At 41.1% G+C, this 19,817-nt stretch overlaps 1 protein-coding gene across 4 annotated transcripts in view; it reads left to right on the top strand.

Annotated features, from left to right (window-relative positions):
- The window catches only part of Rgs20 (regulator of G-protein signaling 20), a 160,727-nt gene that overhangs the window by 50,742 nt on the left and 90,168 nt on the right, over positions 1–19,817 (top strand). Inside the window, exon 1 of one of the 4 annotated variants that reach the window (NM_021374.5) lies at positions 19–247. The exons of 2 other annotated variants lie outside the window; for them this stretch is intronic. In NM_021374.5, coding sequence (NP_067349.2) covers positions 179–247 — 69 coding nt within the window. In that variant the 5' untranslated portion in view covers positions 19–178. Of the gene's footprint in view, positions 1–18; positions 248–823; positions 983–19,817 lie in introns of those variants that run through there. One more of the 4 variants, NM_001290372.1, reaches the window with a different exon arrangement.

Below are 19,817 nucleotides of genomic sequence, written 5' to 3'. Positions count from 1 at the left end.
GGAAAGCGAGCGAGCGCCGGGGCGGAGAGGAGTCAGAGAAGGGAAAGGAGGAGGAAGAGAGAAGAGCTCCGGAGCTTAGACCCAGAAACGCAGGAAAGGGCGGGTGGCAGAGAGCCAGCGCGGGCGGAGTAGGAACCGCTCTGACTAGTGTAAGAAAACTAAGGCACACTCTGGACGCATGCGCACGGCCAACGGAGGCCCGAGGGCCAGAGCTTCCCCTTCGGCTAGCCCAGCGGACCCTGGCCTGGTAAGTACCTGGCGTCCTCCTCGTCTTCCTCTCTGACTCCCTGCCCCCCCCCCCCCCCGAAGCCCTGGACCTGGCAGTAGAAGGAGCTCGAGGAACCTGGGACGCCAGTCTCTCCTTGCCCGGTGGTGCAATCCCTGGCTGGTCATCGCCCTTAGGGTTAGTCAGTTGAGGCGAGTGGGTTGTGAGTTCGGAACATCTCATTGTCTGAGGGAAGGCTCCGAACCATTGTGATCGGTTATTATCAGACCCACCAAGCAGGTGGTCCGGACTCTGAGACTCAGCGAGGGACGAAAAATGCCATTAAGGTCTAAAGTGCACATCAGACATGCCAAGCATTTGGGAGAGCCCAAGCGAGTGGAAGAGTCTCGGCTCTCTCTCAGTTGGGGGAAGGATGCGCCTCGGTCTGAGGACCCGGGGCGGGCAATTTGAGCGCAGGTTGAGGAGGTGACACTCCCGGAACGCACTACCTCCCTTTCAGAGAAGCGCATCACAGGCCGGCTGGCGGAGCTGAGCTTCAAGTAGGCGCTCAGACCGCGCCCGGAGCGCTGCGGGCAGCAACACCAGACAACTGAGTAGACCGAACAGTCACTTAAGGGAGAGAGGGTGGGGATTGTCCTTATCGGGCCTGGGAGCTAGATTTCCCACACTCGGGGGGCTCGGGAGGTTGGAACCCGAGGACGTGCCGAGGCTGCAGCGACTGAAGGTTCGGGTAGGAAGCAGAGAGGCTGCGCGGAGGTGAGCGATGGGGAGTCGGGTCTTTGTATGATGGTGCCCTCAGACTTGGGGAAACTGGGCTGGCAAGGAGCCTAAAGGGAGACAGCTCCCTGGGACAAGGGTGTGCTCTTTCGGAGATCTGTGGCTAACCCCACCTACTGCTTCAGGGGAGTGGGTAAGGGAGAGGCCTCGGAAGCGGCACACGCGGGGGTGGGGTGGGTGTTTGGGGAGACGTTTCAATGCGCTGAAGGATTTCCACACTTAGGGAGTGGGCGACCGAAGGTGGGCGTTGGGGAGGGTACAGGCGCTGCGACCGCGCAGGTCTGAAGGTGTGAAGGTGGAGCGCGGGAGAGGTGGGCTCTCTGGGGCTGGGCTGGGTCAGGATCTTCCTCGAGTCCATAAGCAGCAAGCAAAACCTGGGCAAGAAGAGCTAGCTAGCCACACTCACACAACTGCTGATGGACGTGGGGCTAAAGCGGGCAAGGGGGTTCTGGCCATAGCAACTGCTGCCTCTGCGCCCTCAGGTGGAGAACAGAGCCACAGCGTGAAGAAAGTGGTGGTGCAGGAGGGTTTCTGTCCTGAGAGTGCTGGAAAGGAAATCCTCTCCAGAGACTGTGTTCTAGGCCACCCTCTTGTGGGTTTCCAAGACTTCACAGCCAGATAGCTGGCTGAATGGCCTTGGCGCCCACTCGCCACTGCAGGTTAATACAGCACAATTTCTGGGCTCGTGCTATGTAAAAACTAGTCAAATCGTTGAACAGACAGACGGCTCATGGGTTAAACGAATGTACTCTCAACAACCTGTAGCCTTAGTTCTAGGGGATCCAGTCTCCTCTTCTTGCTTCAGCAGGCACTTGGCATACTTGTAGTGTTCCCACATATATGCAGGCACTCATGCATAGATATAAAATTTGTAAATAAAAAATCTGTTCCTACTGTTATTATATTGATGCAACATGGGCCTAGTGGAGTTCAAAATCTAAAGACATTATGAACATATAAGTATGGATGCATCACTAGCCCCAGCTCTCCCAAGGCTAGGGAAGGAAAATATAGAACTTGAGATCAAGTGAGCTACATATTGTCATTCTTTCTCAAAAAAAAAAAAGGAATATAAAGATCAATAGCATGATGCCTGTTTTCATATGCTATAAACAATATGTTTACACACTAAAAAGGGTTTTGGTATCAAAAGCATGAAGCAGTAAATGTTTTCTCTCAATTCCTAAATTTAAATACAATTCATTTCTCTATCCCTGGACCCTTTGTGGATAAATAAGAGATATTTGCATATAAGCATCTAACATAATTTGAAGAGAACTTTTCTCTTTAAAAAGAGTTGGATTTGGTGAGATGTTACAACAGGTAAAGCACTTAGTGTGCAAGCCTGAGGACCTAAATTTAAATCCAGGCACCCAAAAGCACATGTAAATGTGGAAGGAAAGAACTGACTGCACAAACCTGTCCTCTGACCTCCTTGTGAACCATGTCTTCACCACCCCTCCAATACACCACACACAAAAACAACCAAGCAAACAAACAAGATCCCAATAGTAATGATTAAGTGCTTTAAAGAGTTGGGTTTATGGGGGCTAGATATATATTTCAGTTGATAGAGCACTTGTCTAAATGCACAAAGCCCCAGGTTCCAGCCCCAGCGCTGTGTAAACTTCTGTTGTGTCCATGAAGGTAATCCCAACACACAAGAGGATCGGAAGCTCAAGCCATTCTCCCTCACATAGCAAATTCAGAGCCAGGCTAGGCTACATGAGACCTTGTCTCAGACAATCAGGAAAAGAGTTCCTTTTGTTGACCAAATATACATTTAAAGAATTACACATTAAATCATGGCATTTATAAAATAGCCAATATAAATACTGAAGTGAGGTATTTGATCTTTTATTTAAGAAACATTTTGAAGAATACTAAACAATTCACCCCAAAAGCTATCTATCATATAAAATATAGGATGATTATGATTACTTCTTCGACCTTCTTCATTTTACAAATGAGGAAACATTCAGAGAGTTTAGGATTTCAACTAGTGAGCGGCTGAAGGAAGACTAGAATTCTGGCTCTTTCCTCATAGCTCTGACAAACTACACTGAGAATCTGTGATCCCTTTCACAGCCGTGAGGCTAGGATATGCATAGAAGGATGAAATATACAGTATGTGTTAGCTTCAACACTGAGAAACACAAGGTTTCGTTGCCATGGTACTTGGCATTATAAAGACATGACCACAAAGGTGTTAGGACTAGCAGAGAATTAAGGTCCCATGAGGGGGTGCATTCAGTTGCATATTCTACTAATACCTTTGAGAAATTTTATATTAGAAATCATTTTCAAGCTTCTCTTACATTTTAAAAATCTCTTTCCTGCTTGCCTGAAGGTCATTCCCATGAGAAGGCCTTCTAGGAAAGCTTTTTAAAATCACACAGGTGATTTTTATTCTTTCAAATTTTATGGACTGGCAAGTTAAATAGAAAATCTTGCCTATTTGAATAAAGGAACTTAGCTAGGGATGTCACATTCCAGTTCTTAAAATCTTACTGTATATCTTACTTGAATATTCAAGTCTATCTTTCTATGGAACCATACTCACTGTATATGAGGAAGATGTGGAGGACAGCTTAAAGGAGCCACCCTCACAGGAACAGCTGAGGAAATAATGTCTTCCCTTACAGAGCTATCTTAAGGAGCAGGGTGTTTGTGGGGAAAGTACTCTAGAATTGTGCTGCCTCCTTGAAGTAGGAGAGCATGGTTTTCTCTTGTATGTAAGCCGAATATCTATGTTCCCCTTGATTTTGTGTCTCAGGGGGCCTTTATGTTCTTAGAAATATTGGGCATTTAGCAGGGAGTAACTTTCTAGACTAATCCCAAGCCAGTTCCACAGACAGAAATTTTGAAATGACACGTGTCAGTCAAGTCAGGTCGCAGCGCGATTATTGTGTGAATCACTGTCCAAGTAGAAATCTGGAGGATGGTTTTTAGGGCACCACCAAGTGACTCACAATGTGAGCTTCTATTCAAATAAGCACAGTGTCATTCAACAGCTAATAGATTCATTGTGAGTCACAGTTTAGCATTCAGTACAATAAGAGTGTGAGTCACTGACTACCAGCAGTTGTCTGAGATGTTCCCTGAATGTTACCTTGAGTTGAGAGTTTGAGGGTTTAGACATAGCTACAGGAGTTCTAGCACAATTGAATGGGCTCTAGCAGAGACCATTCATAATCAACTCTGATGGCCTTCCAGATGGAATATGTTCAAAATGATATTCCATTATTAGGAATTTGGGAAACAGAGTACCTTGGTTCTAGTCTGCTGGTTTGATACTATTTGTACTGGGGATCATTTGTGAACATAAGTAAGGTGCCACATTATTATAAGCAGTATTGCTTCATATGAGTTATCTCCCAAGTTATTAAAGCCAGCTAACCATCCTGATTTGTAGTCATAAATTTAACTCTAAATTGTAAAATCCATTCAAATCCATGTTTCTATATGTATTTAAGACTAAGGCATCTGGTGCAAAATTACAATTTGACCTGATGAGGAGCTGGGTGGTGTCCTGTACTTCTCTGTCTAACAGTGAAGAAGTGAAGGCCTGGGATCTGGCTTGTGTTTTCCTTATGCTCTAGAGTGAACAGCTCAGAGTTAGATCACACATCTATAACAAGGATAACACGTGGCTGGCACTGATGTGTGTGTGTGTGTGTGTGTGTGTGTGTGTGTGTGTGTGTGTGGTGAATCTACATGTACTTTCATGCTTGGGATGAACACACAAGGCCTCAGATATCCATCTGTGATCATCACTAAACTACACCCCAGATTCAAATATAAAACACATGTAACTCCTTTAGGGCTATTTGACCAGATTGAAAGACAATAGAAATAATCATGTTCCATTCTGACCCTATAAAGGATTGGTGACTGATTGTGGGGTGATTGTGAGATTTAATGAACTAGAAGATTTCTTATAATTTCAATAAAAGTTTTGTTGATAATAAGTATTAAAGAAAACAATATTAGACTATTGTCTAAAAGTGCATGTAAGGGGCATTCATTCACCTAGCGAGTCCAAAGCCCTGGATTTGATTTCCAACACAGAAAATAATATGAACATACATGTGTATTTTCATTAATCCTATTTTGGATTTTTAAAAAACAGAATCTAAAGTTTGTGATCCTCCTGGCTTGGTGTCCTGAGTATTGAGATTGCAGGCCTAAAACACTATTTCATCTATTTTTTTTTAGTGCTTACAAGAGAAATTTAGATATACAAGCTATACACATAGGCATGTCACTTCTAATTGCTGCTTAAGTCAGAGCTCCCACTCTTAGGACTCCCTGCATTTGGCCAAATAGCTACTCTCTGTATAAAACTTTTCAGTGAATTATGAAACATCATTCCCAACCTCTCCCCCTGGGAGTCTGTAAAGACCTCCTGAGACATGACAATCAAAAATTTCTCTAGATATTGACAGATTTCCCTGGGGGTGGGCAATAAATCACCTCTGCTCAAGATCATAATAAAAAAATATTTTTTAGTCCCCACTGTTTAGGATGCCATCTTGCTTCCTCTAAGTCTGCATTTCTACAGTTAATCACTTCCATAGCCTCTTATGTCAGTTGTGCTAAATTCTGAATTTCATGTACAAATTCAAAATAATCAACTATAAAAGTTTATAATCTCTGCATCAGCCTCCTAACTTTATGTCCTGTTTCTGAGATTCACTCATTATCTCTACCGCTAATTATAGTGAGATTTTCATGAACTTGCCAGCTATATAAATAATGACACAGAGTCTTTTTAATATTTTAAAGTTTAGGCTTAGCAGTCTCCTGACTACTCTATCCTGACTAATCCTAGCCTATGCTCTGCCAGGTGGCCAGGTCTACTTCTCTGCTCCTCTCTGCTCTGCTCTGCTCTGCTCTGCTCTGGTCCATTTGTCTACCTCTGAGTCCACTGACAAATCTCTTCCCTCTCAATTCTTCTCCCAGAGTCCCTCTCTCTGCCCAGAAGATCCACTTTCCACTTCCTGCCCAGCTATTGGTCATTAGGTCTTTACAAGAGCCAAACAGATACAGTTCTAATTTCCTTAGGCAGGTGATGAAGGGGCAAATACTTACAAAATATGAAACCTGTGATGTGCCATGGAAATAACAATACTAGATCCTGCCAGCATTTAGCTCTTTGAGGATACAGAATTAACAATTGAATATACAAAGATACAACTTCACACAATGGATTTCAACAGTTATTTTTCAGTGATGAGCAGTGCACCTTTTTATAAAGATATCACATCTATTGGTCCATTCCACTACTGAAGGATATTGAAGGTGGTTTTAGTATGTGGCTCCTTTGAGAGATAGTGATATGGACATTCTAGCCCATGTCTATTGGCAGATGCATCTCTGTTTGCTGTGTGAGCAGGGGTGAAATTGCTCGGAGATAGGTCCAGGGTGTTTAGCTTAGTAGATACTGTCGAACTATTCCAAACTCCAAGTCAATTTACATTCCTTCTAGCAACATATGTCATGCTTGACAATCTCATTGTACTTGGTGTTGCTTGCCAACATGTCAGTCATGTTGATGGCTGTGCCATGCAAACTCATTGTGGCTGTCACTCATCTTCCCCCGCTTACTAATGTTGACCATCTTTTCATATTTTTTGCCCATCTTGGTAACGTAAATTAAAATTGTCCTTTGAAGTCTTGCTCACTTTTGTGTACCAACTGTTGTTATTGTCGTTATTAATTTGTAGGAGTTCTTGGTGTATTCCTAATACAAGGTGTCTTTCAAAACATATATGTCTATGCTTGTGTGGACATGTCTGCTTCTCTAGTACAATGTTCCAAAGTCTTCATATTCTTCCTAAAACAACATGGTCATGTTCTTCACAGCAACAGCCCATTCTCTGTTACCAACTTGTGTAGTAGTTGCTTTTCTGTTGCTGTGATAAAATATCATGACCAAAAGCAGCTCACAGAAAAGAGAGTTTATTTTGACTTATGGTTCCAGGGGTATAAGAATGCATCATGGTAGGGAGAAATGACAGCAAGCAGCAGTCATGGTGGCAGGCAGGAACAAGAAGCTGAGAGCTGCCTCTTCAAATGCAAGCACAAAAACAGAGCTCAAGCAAGATGTAGGGTGAAGCTATCTACTCTTAATGCCTGACCTCAGTGGCATGCTTTCTCCAGCAAGGCTGCACACCCCTTCCCCCCAAACTTCTACAAACAAGTCCATCAATTAGAAACCAAGTGTTCTAATTCCCAAGCCTCTGGGAGACATGCTTATTCAACCCACCACAGTAGCTCAGTTGGTAGGGTCCTTACCCAAGCCTGTAGGAAACCCTGGAGTTGGTTCCAGGTGATAGCAATTGCCTGTCCTCCCAGCAATTGAGAGATGGATGCAGAATGATTAGAAAGCGGGGAGGGGGAATAAAATATAGAGTGTAAAACATAAATTAATTTTTTTAAATTAAAAAGATGATGCAAAAGAAAAAATTAGTTACTGAAGAAGATAAGAAAGAAAGAAAGAAAGAAAGAAAGAAAGAAAGAAAGAAAGAAAGAAAGAAAGAAAGGAAGGAAGGAAGGAAGGAAGGAAGGAAGGAAGGAAGGAAGGAAGGAAGAAAGCAAAAGAAATTCATGGTCCCCTCAACTATGTACCAAGTTCAATGCCAGCATGAACTACATGAAAATAAACAATTGAATAGATCGATGGTGTTTTCCTCTTTGATTTTGCCTTGCCACAGTGATATGACCACACATAAGTGTCTTTCTGCTTTGGATTTGCACTTCTGCTTTGGATTCAATGTACTCCTTGTATCTGTGGACTGATGTCTCTCACCAACTTTGGAAGTTTTTCACTCAGTATCTCATGGTGGGTTTTGTTTTGTTTTGTTTTCTTCAATTTCTCTTCAATTTTTCCATTTGTATTACTTTTTCTTCTCCTGTTTCTGTAATCCAAACTATACATATTTAAGATGTTTTCTTCCCCTCCCATCGTGTCTCTCTCTTTCCTTGGTCCTGTGTGTGTGTGTGTGTGTGTGTGTGTGTGTGTGTGTGTGTGTGCAAGCTTGCTTCAATTTGATGGTCTATTTAACTGTGATTTGATTTCCTAGGCCTACCTTCCTTTATTCCTAATATTCTGCAAAACCAAATAGCAACTTTTTAATTTCGAATTTATTTGTTCTATGTTAAATGTAGTGTATCTATTTGATACTTTCATGCAAAGAAAAATTCCTTGGTGGAATTAATCTTTTCATCCACCTTGTTCATTTAATTCTTGTCTGCTAAATTTAATATTAAGACTATGCATCTCTATCTACTGTTATAAATTCATCAGTTGTGTTCTTTTGTCCCTAGTAATTTTTCCCCAGAGGTATATCAGCTATAGGAATAATGGACTGATGATTCCAGGCCTAAAAGGTTTTTGTGGGCTGAATCTGCTTTCAGTTTTAACAAACCATGGCTTGCTTCTGTCCATTCTTACCCCTTACGTTTTCTCTTGGGCTTTGTTTGGATCCAAAGCCTTTTATGAAACTTGGTCCCACTTTAAAGGTTTCCAGCTCGACTCTGCCCTCGCTCCCCATTGGCTTCTAGGCTCAGAGGTAAGAGAGACCTCAGGGAAGCAGATTTACTACTCTCCTTGGGTGAACCTTCAGTCTCAGCAATTTCACTTTGTTTAATCATCTTTGATTCTGTAGAACACTCTACTTCCTCAGAAATGGAGTATTAGCTGCTTATTTGTTTTTTTCGGGGTGTTGTGTAAGAACAACAATCATCTCTGTTCCCTGATGCTTTTCAGTTAAGTTTTTCTTCTGTCTTGGGGTCACAATATATTTTAACCTTTATATTATATCACTTGTTTTCTGTGGAACTCAGAAAATATATACTACATATCTGTAATATTTATAACTATGTATAAGATGCAGTATGTCCGTGACTTTAAAATATTAAAGAACCATAATCTTGGCAGCTCTTGGGTTTCAGACTATAGCTCTGTGATTAAAAATATGAGCACTGGATAAAAGAAAAATGAGTTTCTAATTTGTTTTTACTTATTTCCCTGAAAACTTCTGAGTCTGAACACATATAATACTCATAACAGTTTACCAGAGTAAGTATTCAGACCATGGTTCAAGAAAACAATTAAAGACTCATTAGTTCTCTAGCACATATCCATCATTGTTTTGGTGTTGGACCTTGCATGACTTTAAGCATTTGTGCTTTGACACAATTGTTTGAAACATTTAAACTTTGTACCATTTAAACATGATTTTGAGAAAAGTTTTTCAAATATAAAAGTCTATACCTATGACCTGATATCAAGGAAAATGTTAAGTGGATAAATTAATAAATTTACATTTTGCCAAATCGTTTGGTCATTTATAAAATTTTAAAGTTACCCCCGGAATCTGAAGAATTCAGTTAAAATTCAGCTGTAGAAAATTACATTGATAGTAGTCTCTGCTGTTGTATGAAAAAACTTATCCTGGAGAGACGAAACACACATGTTTACTCACCCAGGACAGACCAAAGTATGGATAACACCAAAGTTCAACTTGATTAACCATGAGTTTTACTAGGGTTACTTATAAGAATATGGGTGAGAGGTTGCTTACAGGAGCAGAAATGACTCAAAGACAGCTGCATCACCAAGGCCCACCCCAGCATAAATGACAGCTCCCATAAGTTGACAACCTGGAGCACACTGTACATCCTTCAGACAATTCAACAGGTTGAAGAATGTTGCGTGTAATTTTAAAATGCACTCTTGCTCCTTGCCCAATGCTGGCAATCGCCATATCACCCAGGTCCCACAGCTAATTTCGCCAAGCTTCTAACAACCACCCTTTCTCTGCCCCACCTGAGTTGCCAAGGATGTAAAACACCAGGCAGTTATATTTTAAAACTAGCCAGATAACTCAATGGCTGGGCAAAGAATATCTTGCCCCATCTTCCTTAGCCTCTACAGCCACCTGTAGAGGCTACAAAATATCAGTCCCTGAGCATGTCTGCTACTTCCTATCTGCTCCACAGCCTAGTCCGAATCCCTCTCCCTCTCTCTTCTCCTCTTCCTCCTGGGACCCAGAAATCCCAAATTATCCTTCATCCACCGATTAACTTCCGCTGTCTTTATTGCCCAGTTAAAATGGAAAGAAGGTTCACATGGAATCACCTGAATACCGTGATGAACTCCTTATCAGGACGGCCCCTCTTGAGGAAGCAGAACTAGCATCAAATACAAACAGCACTAGGACACTCCACAGCAGAGTAGTGTCTTTTCCACCTGTTTTAGGCATCTTGTCTGGTTTTTGCTTCTTTCAGACAGCTGATCTAGCCTCAGGGTCTTCTTTGTAGCATGGCTTGTCTAAGAATCTTCTTTGTAGCTTTTATTGCTAAATCTAGCAGGTCAGAGCCTAGTGAATCTGGTCAGTTTCGGGGACTTCCAAAGCTCTCTTGAGTTGTTTACCTTTCTGATTAAGGAGCTTCTTAGCATGGAATGTCACTACTGCTTCATGTTACAAATAGTGTGGTGATTAAAAAGAAAAAAACAGAATTAAGAAACATGAAGAAAATATTAATTGTATTTTCTGTAAAATTTACCAAAGAAGCATCAGTGGGCCCTGTGAGTTATTTAAACATTATCTCTACTAATGATTTAAATTAATTTGTACAATTCAATTTCCTGAACCCAAGTTTTTATTTTGACTTTATCATTCTTTAAAAAACAAAAAAACAATCAAACAAACAAGAAAGCCTGTGGTAATGAACATGTTGTTGGGGGTGGGGAAGCGTCGAGATTCTACTTTGAATCTGAGATGAAAACAGGAATCCTGGAGACAGACAGCAGGTAGAGCTGTTCCAGCTGGGGCAACGGCAATGGCTTCTCCTGTGTGTACCCAAGGTCTGGACACATCACCTTCTTTGTTTCTGCAGCCGGAGCACTGGCATCATTTCTCTGGCATATTCAAGGAGGTCTGAACTCAATACAACTATTGGCAGATGGCAAGAGTTCTGTCTTAGTTAGGGGTTTACTGCTGTGACCAGACATCATGATCAAGGCAACTCTTGTTTGTTTGTTTGTTTGTTTGTTTGTTTGTTTTTCGAGACAGGGTTTCTCTGTATAGCCCTGGCTGTCCTGGAACTCACTTTGTAGACCAGGCTGACCTCGAACTCAGAAATCTGCCTGCCTCTGCCTCTTGAGTGCTGGAATTAAAGGCGTGCGCCACCACGCCCGGCTGATCAAGGCAACTTTTATAAGGACAACATTTAATTGGGGCTGACTTACAGGTCCATAGGTTCAGTCCATTATCATCAAGGCAGGAGCATAGCAGTGTTCAGAAAGGCATGGTGCAGGAGGAGCTGAGAGAATTCCACATCTTCTTCTGAGGATTGCTAGTGAAAGAGTGCTAAGATGAGGGTTTTAAGCCCACTCTCACAGTGACACACCTACTCCAACAAGGCCACACCTCCTCATAGTGCCACTCCCTGGGCCAAGCACATACAAACCATCACAGTATCCTATTACACATCAATCTGGAATTTATCAGATTTTCACTAGTGCAAAACTTTGCCAATAATTCACTTTTGGTCTCCTGAATACATTTTAAGGCTATATTGTTCTTTTAGGGAAATGACATTTTTTAAAAAACAGCAGAAAATAAAAGAAAAACACCATGACATCATATCTCAACCCTACAAATAAATTTAGGATATAAAGTAAGGAAGTGTGAAAAGAATAAAATAGTATAAAATCAAAAGAAATAAAAAATAAGTTTGGATTTATTGAGTACATATCCGTTATAAAATAAGTAAAAGGTTTTTTTTCTTTTCCTCATTTTCTAGTATCTGTTTTTAAATTAATGAAAGCTTGAAAACTGTAAATAATGGTTTAGAGAATATATTTGTCTAGTTTATATGAAATGTGCTCCCAAGAATCAAAATAATGTATTTTAAATGAATTTTTGGTTATCATACCAAGAAAGTGTTTCATTGTGATGTCTTCATGCATATGAGTAAGAGTATTTGTTGTTCTTGTAAGGAACCTGGGATGGGTTCCCATGGTGATTTGCAGCATCTATAACTCCAGTTCCAGGGAATCAAAGGCTCTTTTCTTACCTTGCTAGGCATAAGCACATATGCAATGCACATACAAAGCAAAACACTCATTGTCTTAGTCACTGCTCTTTGCTGTGAAGAGATGTCATCACCAACACAGCTTTTGGAAAAGAAAACACTTCATTGAGCCTTGCTTACAGTTTCAGAGGTTTAGTTCATATCATCATGATGGGAAGCATGGACGAATTCAGGTAGGAATAGTATTGAAGAAATATCTAGGAGCTTTATATCCTGATCCACAGACAGCAGGAAGAGCAACAGAGACTAGGCAGGACATAGACTTTTGAAAATTCAAAGCCCACTCACAGTGACACACCAACTCCAACAAGGCCATACCTACTAATTCTTCCAAACAGTTCATCAACTGGGGATTGAGTATAAAAAATATATGAGCCTATGGGAGCTAGTCTCATTCAAAGCACCACATATAAAATAAAATAAATCTTCAAATTTATTTGAAAGAAAGGGAGGGGGAACTAAAGCAGAAAGAGAAAATATTGCCCAATTAAAAAAAAAAAAGAATGAGAACATTTAAGTAAAAGTATGAAGGAGAAGAGATAATAAAACATTGTTTTAAAAATATGATAAAGTAAAAACTGACAGTATAGCAATAAACAAGCATAAACACATGGTTGAAAAAAGAAAGAATAAAGGGGAAAATGAAAAAAAAAAAAGTGTTTCAACATCTTCTCTAGGTCCTGGAAAATTGGAGACTGGTTTATGGTAGGAGGCAGCAACTGAACTATAAACTCTTTCCAATGTTGGTTTGTTTTTGTGTTTTTGTTTTTGTTTGTTTGTTTGTTTGTTTTTTCTGGTGTTGAGCCTGTATTGAACAAGGGTACAGTGCCTACCGGCATTGCTTTTACTCATGGGCCATTGCTGACCATGCTCCACTTTCCAGTGTGTGGGCTGGGCAGGTAATGCTACCCTCCAACTCTCCTGAGTTTTTGTGTCCCAGGTCCCCTAATGTCTTAGCTAAGGGTGCCTCCAAGTGCACTGAGGTTGGGGGAAGCAACATAGTTTCTTTGAAATATATATGGGTAGACCTGTCTTTCTACTTTCTTTTTTTTTTTTAATTAGATATTTTCTTTACATGTCAAATGTTATCCCATTTCCTTGTTTCTTCTCTGAAACCATCTATCCCACTCGCCTCCCTCCCTGCTCATTAACACACCCACTCTGGCTTCCCTGTCTTGGCATTCCCCTATATTGGGGCATCAAGCCTTCACAGGACCAATGAATTCATGAAATTCTTAGGCAAATAGATGGAAGTAGAAAATATCATCATCCTGAGTGAGGTAACCCAACACAAAAGAACACACATGGTCTTTCTACTTTCAACAGCCCACTTGGTTCAGATGTGGAATCACTCCTATGTATTTGTAACCCTCTTCTTCTCTGTCTTTGAAATAGAATCTACTCTTTTTTTTATTCTGATGCTAATCAGCTAATCACACAAGGTAGTTTTTAGTCTCCTCTCCTAGAACCACACCACCACAAAAGAGAAGGAGGTTAAATTTAGATTAAAGTTTTATTTCTTTTTTTATTGAAACTGACCATGAGGTTTTTTTACATATCTCTGGTACAGCTCTGTGTTCAACTCTTGGGCCCAGCTGGTGGATCTATTTTTGGAGATGTTTGAAATTTTAAGTGGAACTTACCTACAGGAATTAGGCCCCTGGGGGGACGGGCCTCTGGGGGTGGGGAGGTACCTTCCAGCAGGTCCTCTCAGTCTCAGTTGGCTTACTGTCTGCCATGATGTGAGTACCACATACTTCAGTCACCATGATGCTCCTCCTCCTCATGCTCCCAGAGTCACTGTCTGCAAAGACCAACAAAATAAACGATTCTCTGTAAGCTGTTTCTCAAGGATTTCACTACAACAATGAAAAAGCCATGACAAGATTTTGTCTTCACCTCATGTCTTTTAAGTGTCTTGTTTCTCTTCTCTTCTCTTCTCTTCTCTTCTCTTCTCTTCTCTTCTCTTCTCTTCTCTTCTCTTCTCTTCTCTTCTCTTCTCTTCTCTTCTCTCTCTCTCTCTCTCTCTCTCTCTCTCTCTCTCTCTCTCTCTCTCTCATACACACAGGCAACAGACAGGCACGCAAACGTTTAAGTTGTTACAGTCCTCTTAAAACAAGGAGTCCAAAATGAATAACTACTAAACATTTCAATCCTTTGAAGATTTTTCCATTTCTCATTTTTATTCAGCTTATTTAAGACATTATTCTACCTGCTTAACACTTTATACCTAGGGTGTAGGGCACTAACATTTGGTGCATATTTTGGTACAATGTGTAGAAAATGAAAGTGTCAGGGAACAAAGACAATTTCAGGTCCTCCCTTGGCACATCAAACTAGAACATTCCGTCAGCTCAGCCCACAGAGAGGGCCTTGGGAGCAATATGGCTATTGAGGGATAAGGTAATACACTGGGAGTTTCCATTCTCCAGTTCTAAGCAACTGCACATCTGCTGAGGAAAAGACTCTATGGGTGCTCACTGAGAGCCATGCAAAAATGACGCAAATCTGTCTAACTGTGGCCAGTGTGTGCCTGTGGTATGGCCAGCATAGCTCTGTGAAGCAGTGATGAACTTCCAATCATGAAGCTGAAATACCTGGATTCAGGCCTTCTCATTGACTGATTAACAGACCTCAGGAACCTCGTGGAATTCTGTGAGTCTGAGTTTCTCCAATGATTTAAAAAAAAAAAAACGGGGGTGGGGGGGTTACGTATCTTGAAATCTCCATGAGATTAACTCAAAAATAAGATGTGAGTAAGGTATGTGTCTTAGAATTCCCTTTGCTGTGAGCAAACACTGACTAAAACAACTTGGGGAGGAGAGGATTTATTTGTTGTCCACATCCCAGGTCACAGTTCATTGAGGGAAGCCAAGGCAGCAACCTAGAGGCAGGAACTGAAGCAGCAGCCACAGAGGAACACAGAGGCTTGCTTAACCTGCTTTCTGATACAACCCAGGCCCGACTGCCCATAAATGGCACCACCTACAGACTCTAGGCCCTCAAAGACCAATCATTAATCATGAAAATACAGTTAGCCCTAGAGTACAGGAGTTCACAACTAACTCATCATAACACCTTTAATCTTAACACTTGGAAACCAAAGGCAGGTCTGGGAGTTTGAGGCCAGTCTGATCTACATAGTGAGTTCCAGGATAGCCAGAGAGACTCCGTTTCACACAAAAAAAAAAAGAAAGAAAGAAAGAAAGAAAGAAAGAAAGAAAGAAAGAAAGAAAGAAAGGAAGGAAGGAAGGAAGGAGGGAAGAAAGGAAGAAAGAAAGAAGTTGCCAAAAAAAAGAAAAAAAAAAGAAAAAACTTGCCTACAGACCAACTTTTCTCAAATAAGTATATATTGTGTTAAGGTGACAAACTCTAACCAGCACAGTATAATACATACACTTGCTCCTGTAGTCAAGGAAGTATGTGTACGAGGAAGGTGGTGCATTCATTGGGAATTGCTAATAGAAAAAAGAAGAGTTTGATAAGAAATGTAGATTTATCCTAGTGTCATGGATTGCCACTGAAGGTCCTAAATTTTTAATACACTTTGCAAGCCATTGCTCTTTCATTAGCTCATGCTATGCTTCAAAATATATGAGGCAGAATAACTATGAAGAAAGCGGTTAATTTAGCTCATAGTTTTCTGGAGGTTCATGGTGCTGACTGACATTGGTTGAGGTTTGGAGAGGCCTTCTTGGGTGCATCATGTCATAGTGGACACATGTGTGGAAGAACTACATCCTGTATACTAGTTCGTTTTTGTCACACTGACACAAACTATAGTCCCCTGGGAAGAAGGACTTTCAACTGAGTAACTAGTGCCACTAGATTGGCCTGTGGGGTGTCTCTGGGAGCATTTTCTTAATTTGTGATGCATGAGGGAAGACCCAGCTCATTGTGCCTGGGTGGATGATTCAGGTTGTAGAAGAAAGCAAGCAGAGCAACCAATAGAGAGTGAGCCAGTAAAGAGTGTTCTTCCATGGTCTCTGCCTTACTTCCTATCTCAAGGACCCGCCTTGAGCTCCTGCCCTGATGGCCTCCTGTCTCCTCCTTGGTCCTTCCATTAGTGATGGATTGTGGCCTTGGGGTTGTATGGTGAAATAAACTCTCTTTTTTCAATTTTTTTTTCTTTGTAAGAGTTTTATCACAGCAACAGAAATCAAGCTATGACAACCTGAAACAGAAAGCAGGGAAAAAAACTGGAGTCTCGTAATTGTTTTCAAGGACACTTGCCTAGTTGAACCATGGACCCCTTATTGCGTCATATACATTTGTTTTGTGTGTGTGTGTGTGTGTGTGTGTGTGTTTCTTTTTTTTGTGAAAATAGATTATTTTCCTCACATAATATATTCTGATTATAGTTTTCCATCCTATTCCTCCCAGTTCCTCCCTACCTCCACTCCCATCTGACTCATCACCTTTCTGCCTCATATTAGAAAACAGGCTTCTAACAGATACTAATCAAGCAAAGTAAAATAACATAAGACAAAAACTAACATGTTGGAATAGGACAAAGCAAGCAAACACAAGAAAAAGAGCCCTAGAAAAGGCACAAGGAGCACATAGAGACAAAGAAACTCAGTCACTTGCATATTCAGGAATCCCATAAAAAAAAAAACCACTAAACTGGAAGCCATGATATATACACAAAGGACTCATGATGGCCCTATGCATGCTGTCTTGAGCCCTGTAAATTTATATGTGCATCAGTCGTATTGATTTAGAGAGCTTTGTTTCAATGGTGCCCCCATCCCCTCAGGCTCTAACACTCTTTTCACTTCCTCTTCTACAGGGAGGCATGAGGGGAGGGATTTGATGGAAATATCCCTTTTAAGGAAGATTTTTTTATGGTCTTTTACTCTCTGTGTGTTGTCTGGCTGTGAGTCTCTGTATTTGCTCTCATCTTCTCTGATGATGTCTGATCAAGGCACTATCTATGAATATAGAAGAATGCCATTAGAAAATTTTCATTGCTACATTCTTTAGTAGAATAGTAGAATTTGCTTTTCCTTTAGATCCCTGGGCTATCTAGTCTCACATTCTTGGTCATGCAAGAATGGGTTTCATCTCATGGAGTGAACCTTAAATCAAAATAGGTATTGGTTAGTTACTGGAAGGAAAACTATCAGCTCAGGACCTCCAAGACCAAGTTCTCAGCACAAAGGAGATGCATTTGCCTGAGAGAAATAGAGGATAAGGAATAAGAGACAAAGATAAGAGATAGAGAATTAGGAGAAAAGAAAAGGAACAAGGGAGAAGGAGGAAGAGGATTTGTCCTGGACAGCATCTGTATGGAGAGGAGACAGATACAGTGCATAGGAAAATGGCAGTTCACATGTGAAGAAGGGGAAACCTTGTGTTAGGATGGGATGTTTAATTTTAATTGGACATGTCAACTAAGTGACCTAAGGAGAAATTTTCATTGTTGGACCTTGCTAGTCAGGCTTAGGAGGAGGAAGTGGTCAAATAAGGGAATAAACATTGGGAGTTAGCTTTAGGAATGTAATCTAACAGTCTTAGCAAGGCAGAGAGAATGAGAGGAGAAAGGCCTGCCAGAGCCATGCTCATCTTGCTTGAGCTGGGAAGACTCGCTTCAGTTACTCTCACAAGCTTTGTGTCACTGTTGTACTAGCAAATCTTGAAGGCAGGACATCATTATAAATCAAAAGTTTTGTAGCTGGGATGTGAATACTTCTCCTTTGGTTGTCTACAGAGTAGTTTCCTGTACCAAAAACAAAACAAAACAAAAACAACAACAAAAAACTAGCATGTAGGAGTGAAGGCTCTATGTGGTAACCAGCTCAACTTCACTGTATTCAATGAGTTGGGTAGGTGTCATCTTCAACAATGAAGCCTTGCCCACCAATTTCTGAAGAGCAACCTATAGTCTCGACAATAGTCTGTTTGTTTAGTGTTTCCCATGGGACTCCTTTGATCAACAATTTAACTAAATGTAACCCATTCCCTATTCAGCAAGCTTCATTTGGTGACAAATATCCCGTTGTGGTTCAGTGCCCCATTACTTGGTGATTTTATTTAGTTCTCCTTTATATATACATATATTCTAGGAAGCTTCTACTGTATTAGGCTTCCATACTCTTTTTCAAATGGCCATTAATTTTACCTGTCTCTCCCTGTATTCCCTACCTCATTTCCCTCTTCCCTCCCCATCCCAGCTTGATCCTCCCATCCCAGCTGTTCCCCATCTGTCCTAATTAGGGTTTTACTGCTGTGAACAGACACCATGGCGGAGGCAACTCTTATAATAACAACATTTAGCTGGGACTAGCTTACAGGTTCAGAGGTTCAGTCCCGTATCATCAAGGTAGGAGCATGGCAGCATCCAGGCAGGCATGGTGCAGGCAGAGCTGAGTGTCATACATCTTCATCTGAAGGTTGCTAGCAGAATACTGGCTTCCAGAGAGGAGGATGAAGGTCTTAAAACCCAGACCCACAGTGGTACACCTACTCCAACAGGGCCACCTTCTAATAGTGCCACTTCCTGGGCCAAGCATATACAAACCATAACACCATACATAACTGCATATTCTATTTGTCTTCCCTAGAGAGACCTGTCGTTCCTAGTCCTTTGTGAGTTTATGGATTGTAGCTTGGTTATCAGTTGTTTAGTGGGTAATATCCACATATAAGCAAATGCGTACAGTATGCATCTTTCTGGGTCTGGGTTATCTCACTCAGGATGATCTTTTTCTAGTTCTGTCCATTTACCTGTAAATTTCATGATTTTATTTTTTGAAAACCTGAGTAATACTCCATTGTGTAAATGGTCCATAATTTCTTAACTGTTCATCTGTTGAAGACATCTAGTTTTTTTGCAATTTCTGGCTGTTATGGTGCCCAATGAACATGGTTGAACAAATTTCTCTATAGTAGGATGTGGAGTCCTTTGAGTATATGCCGTAGAAGGTGTATCTGGAACTTGAGGTAGATCTAGTCCCGGTTCCGAGGAACCAACACACTGAATTCCTTAGTGATTGTACAAGTTTGCACTCCCACCAGCAATGGATGAGTGGTCCCCTCATTCCTCATCCTCGCCAATATGAGCTGTCATTTCCTTTATTGATCTTGGGCATTCTGACGAATGTACAATGAAATCTCAAAGTAGTTTTGATTTGCCTTTCCCTGATGACTAAGGATGTTGAACATTTTAAAAATGTTTCTCAGCCATATAAATTTCCTCTTTTAAGAATTCTCTGTTTGGATTTGTATCCCACCCAACTTTTTTGAGACAGGGTTTCTCTGTGTAACAGCCCTGGCTGTCCTGGAACGTGATTTGTAGTCCAGGATGGTCTTGAATTCACAGAAATCTACCTGCCTCTGCCTGCGAAGTGCAGGGTTTAAAGGCATGCACCACCATGCTCACCTGTGCCCACTTTTAAGTTGGGTTATTTGTTTCTGGTAATATCTATTTTTTTGAGTTCTTTATATATTTTGGAGATTAGCCCTCTATCAGATGTATAGTTTGTACAAACTTGCCCCTTGCTGCAGCCTGCCATTTTGTTCAAATGGTGGTGTCCTTTGCCATACAGAAGCCTCTCAAGCACATTTATCAATTATTAAGTATTAGTTATTAATTAGTATATGTAGTAAGATGTTCTATTCAGAAAGTCTTTCCCTGGGCCAATGAATTCAAAGATAGTCCCCACTTTCTCTTCTATCTGGTTGGTGTGTTGAGGTAAATCTC

This window comes from Mus musculus, chromosome 1 (genome assembly GCF_000001635.26).
Source record: "Mus musculus strain C57BL/6J chromosome 1, GRCm38.p6 C57BL/6J".
Lineage (NCBI taxonomy): Eukaryota > Metazoa > Chordata > Mammalia > Rodentia > Muridae > Mus > Mus musculus.
Note: the sequence above shows the minus strand (reverse complement) of the source record. Positions and strands in the feature narration are given on the sequence as shown.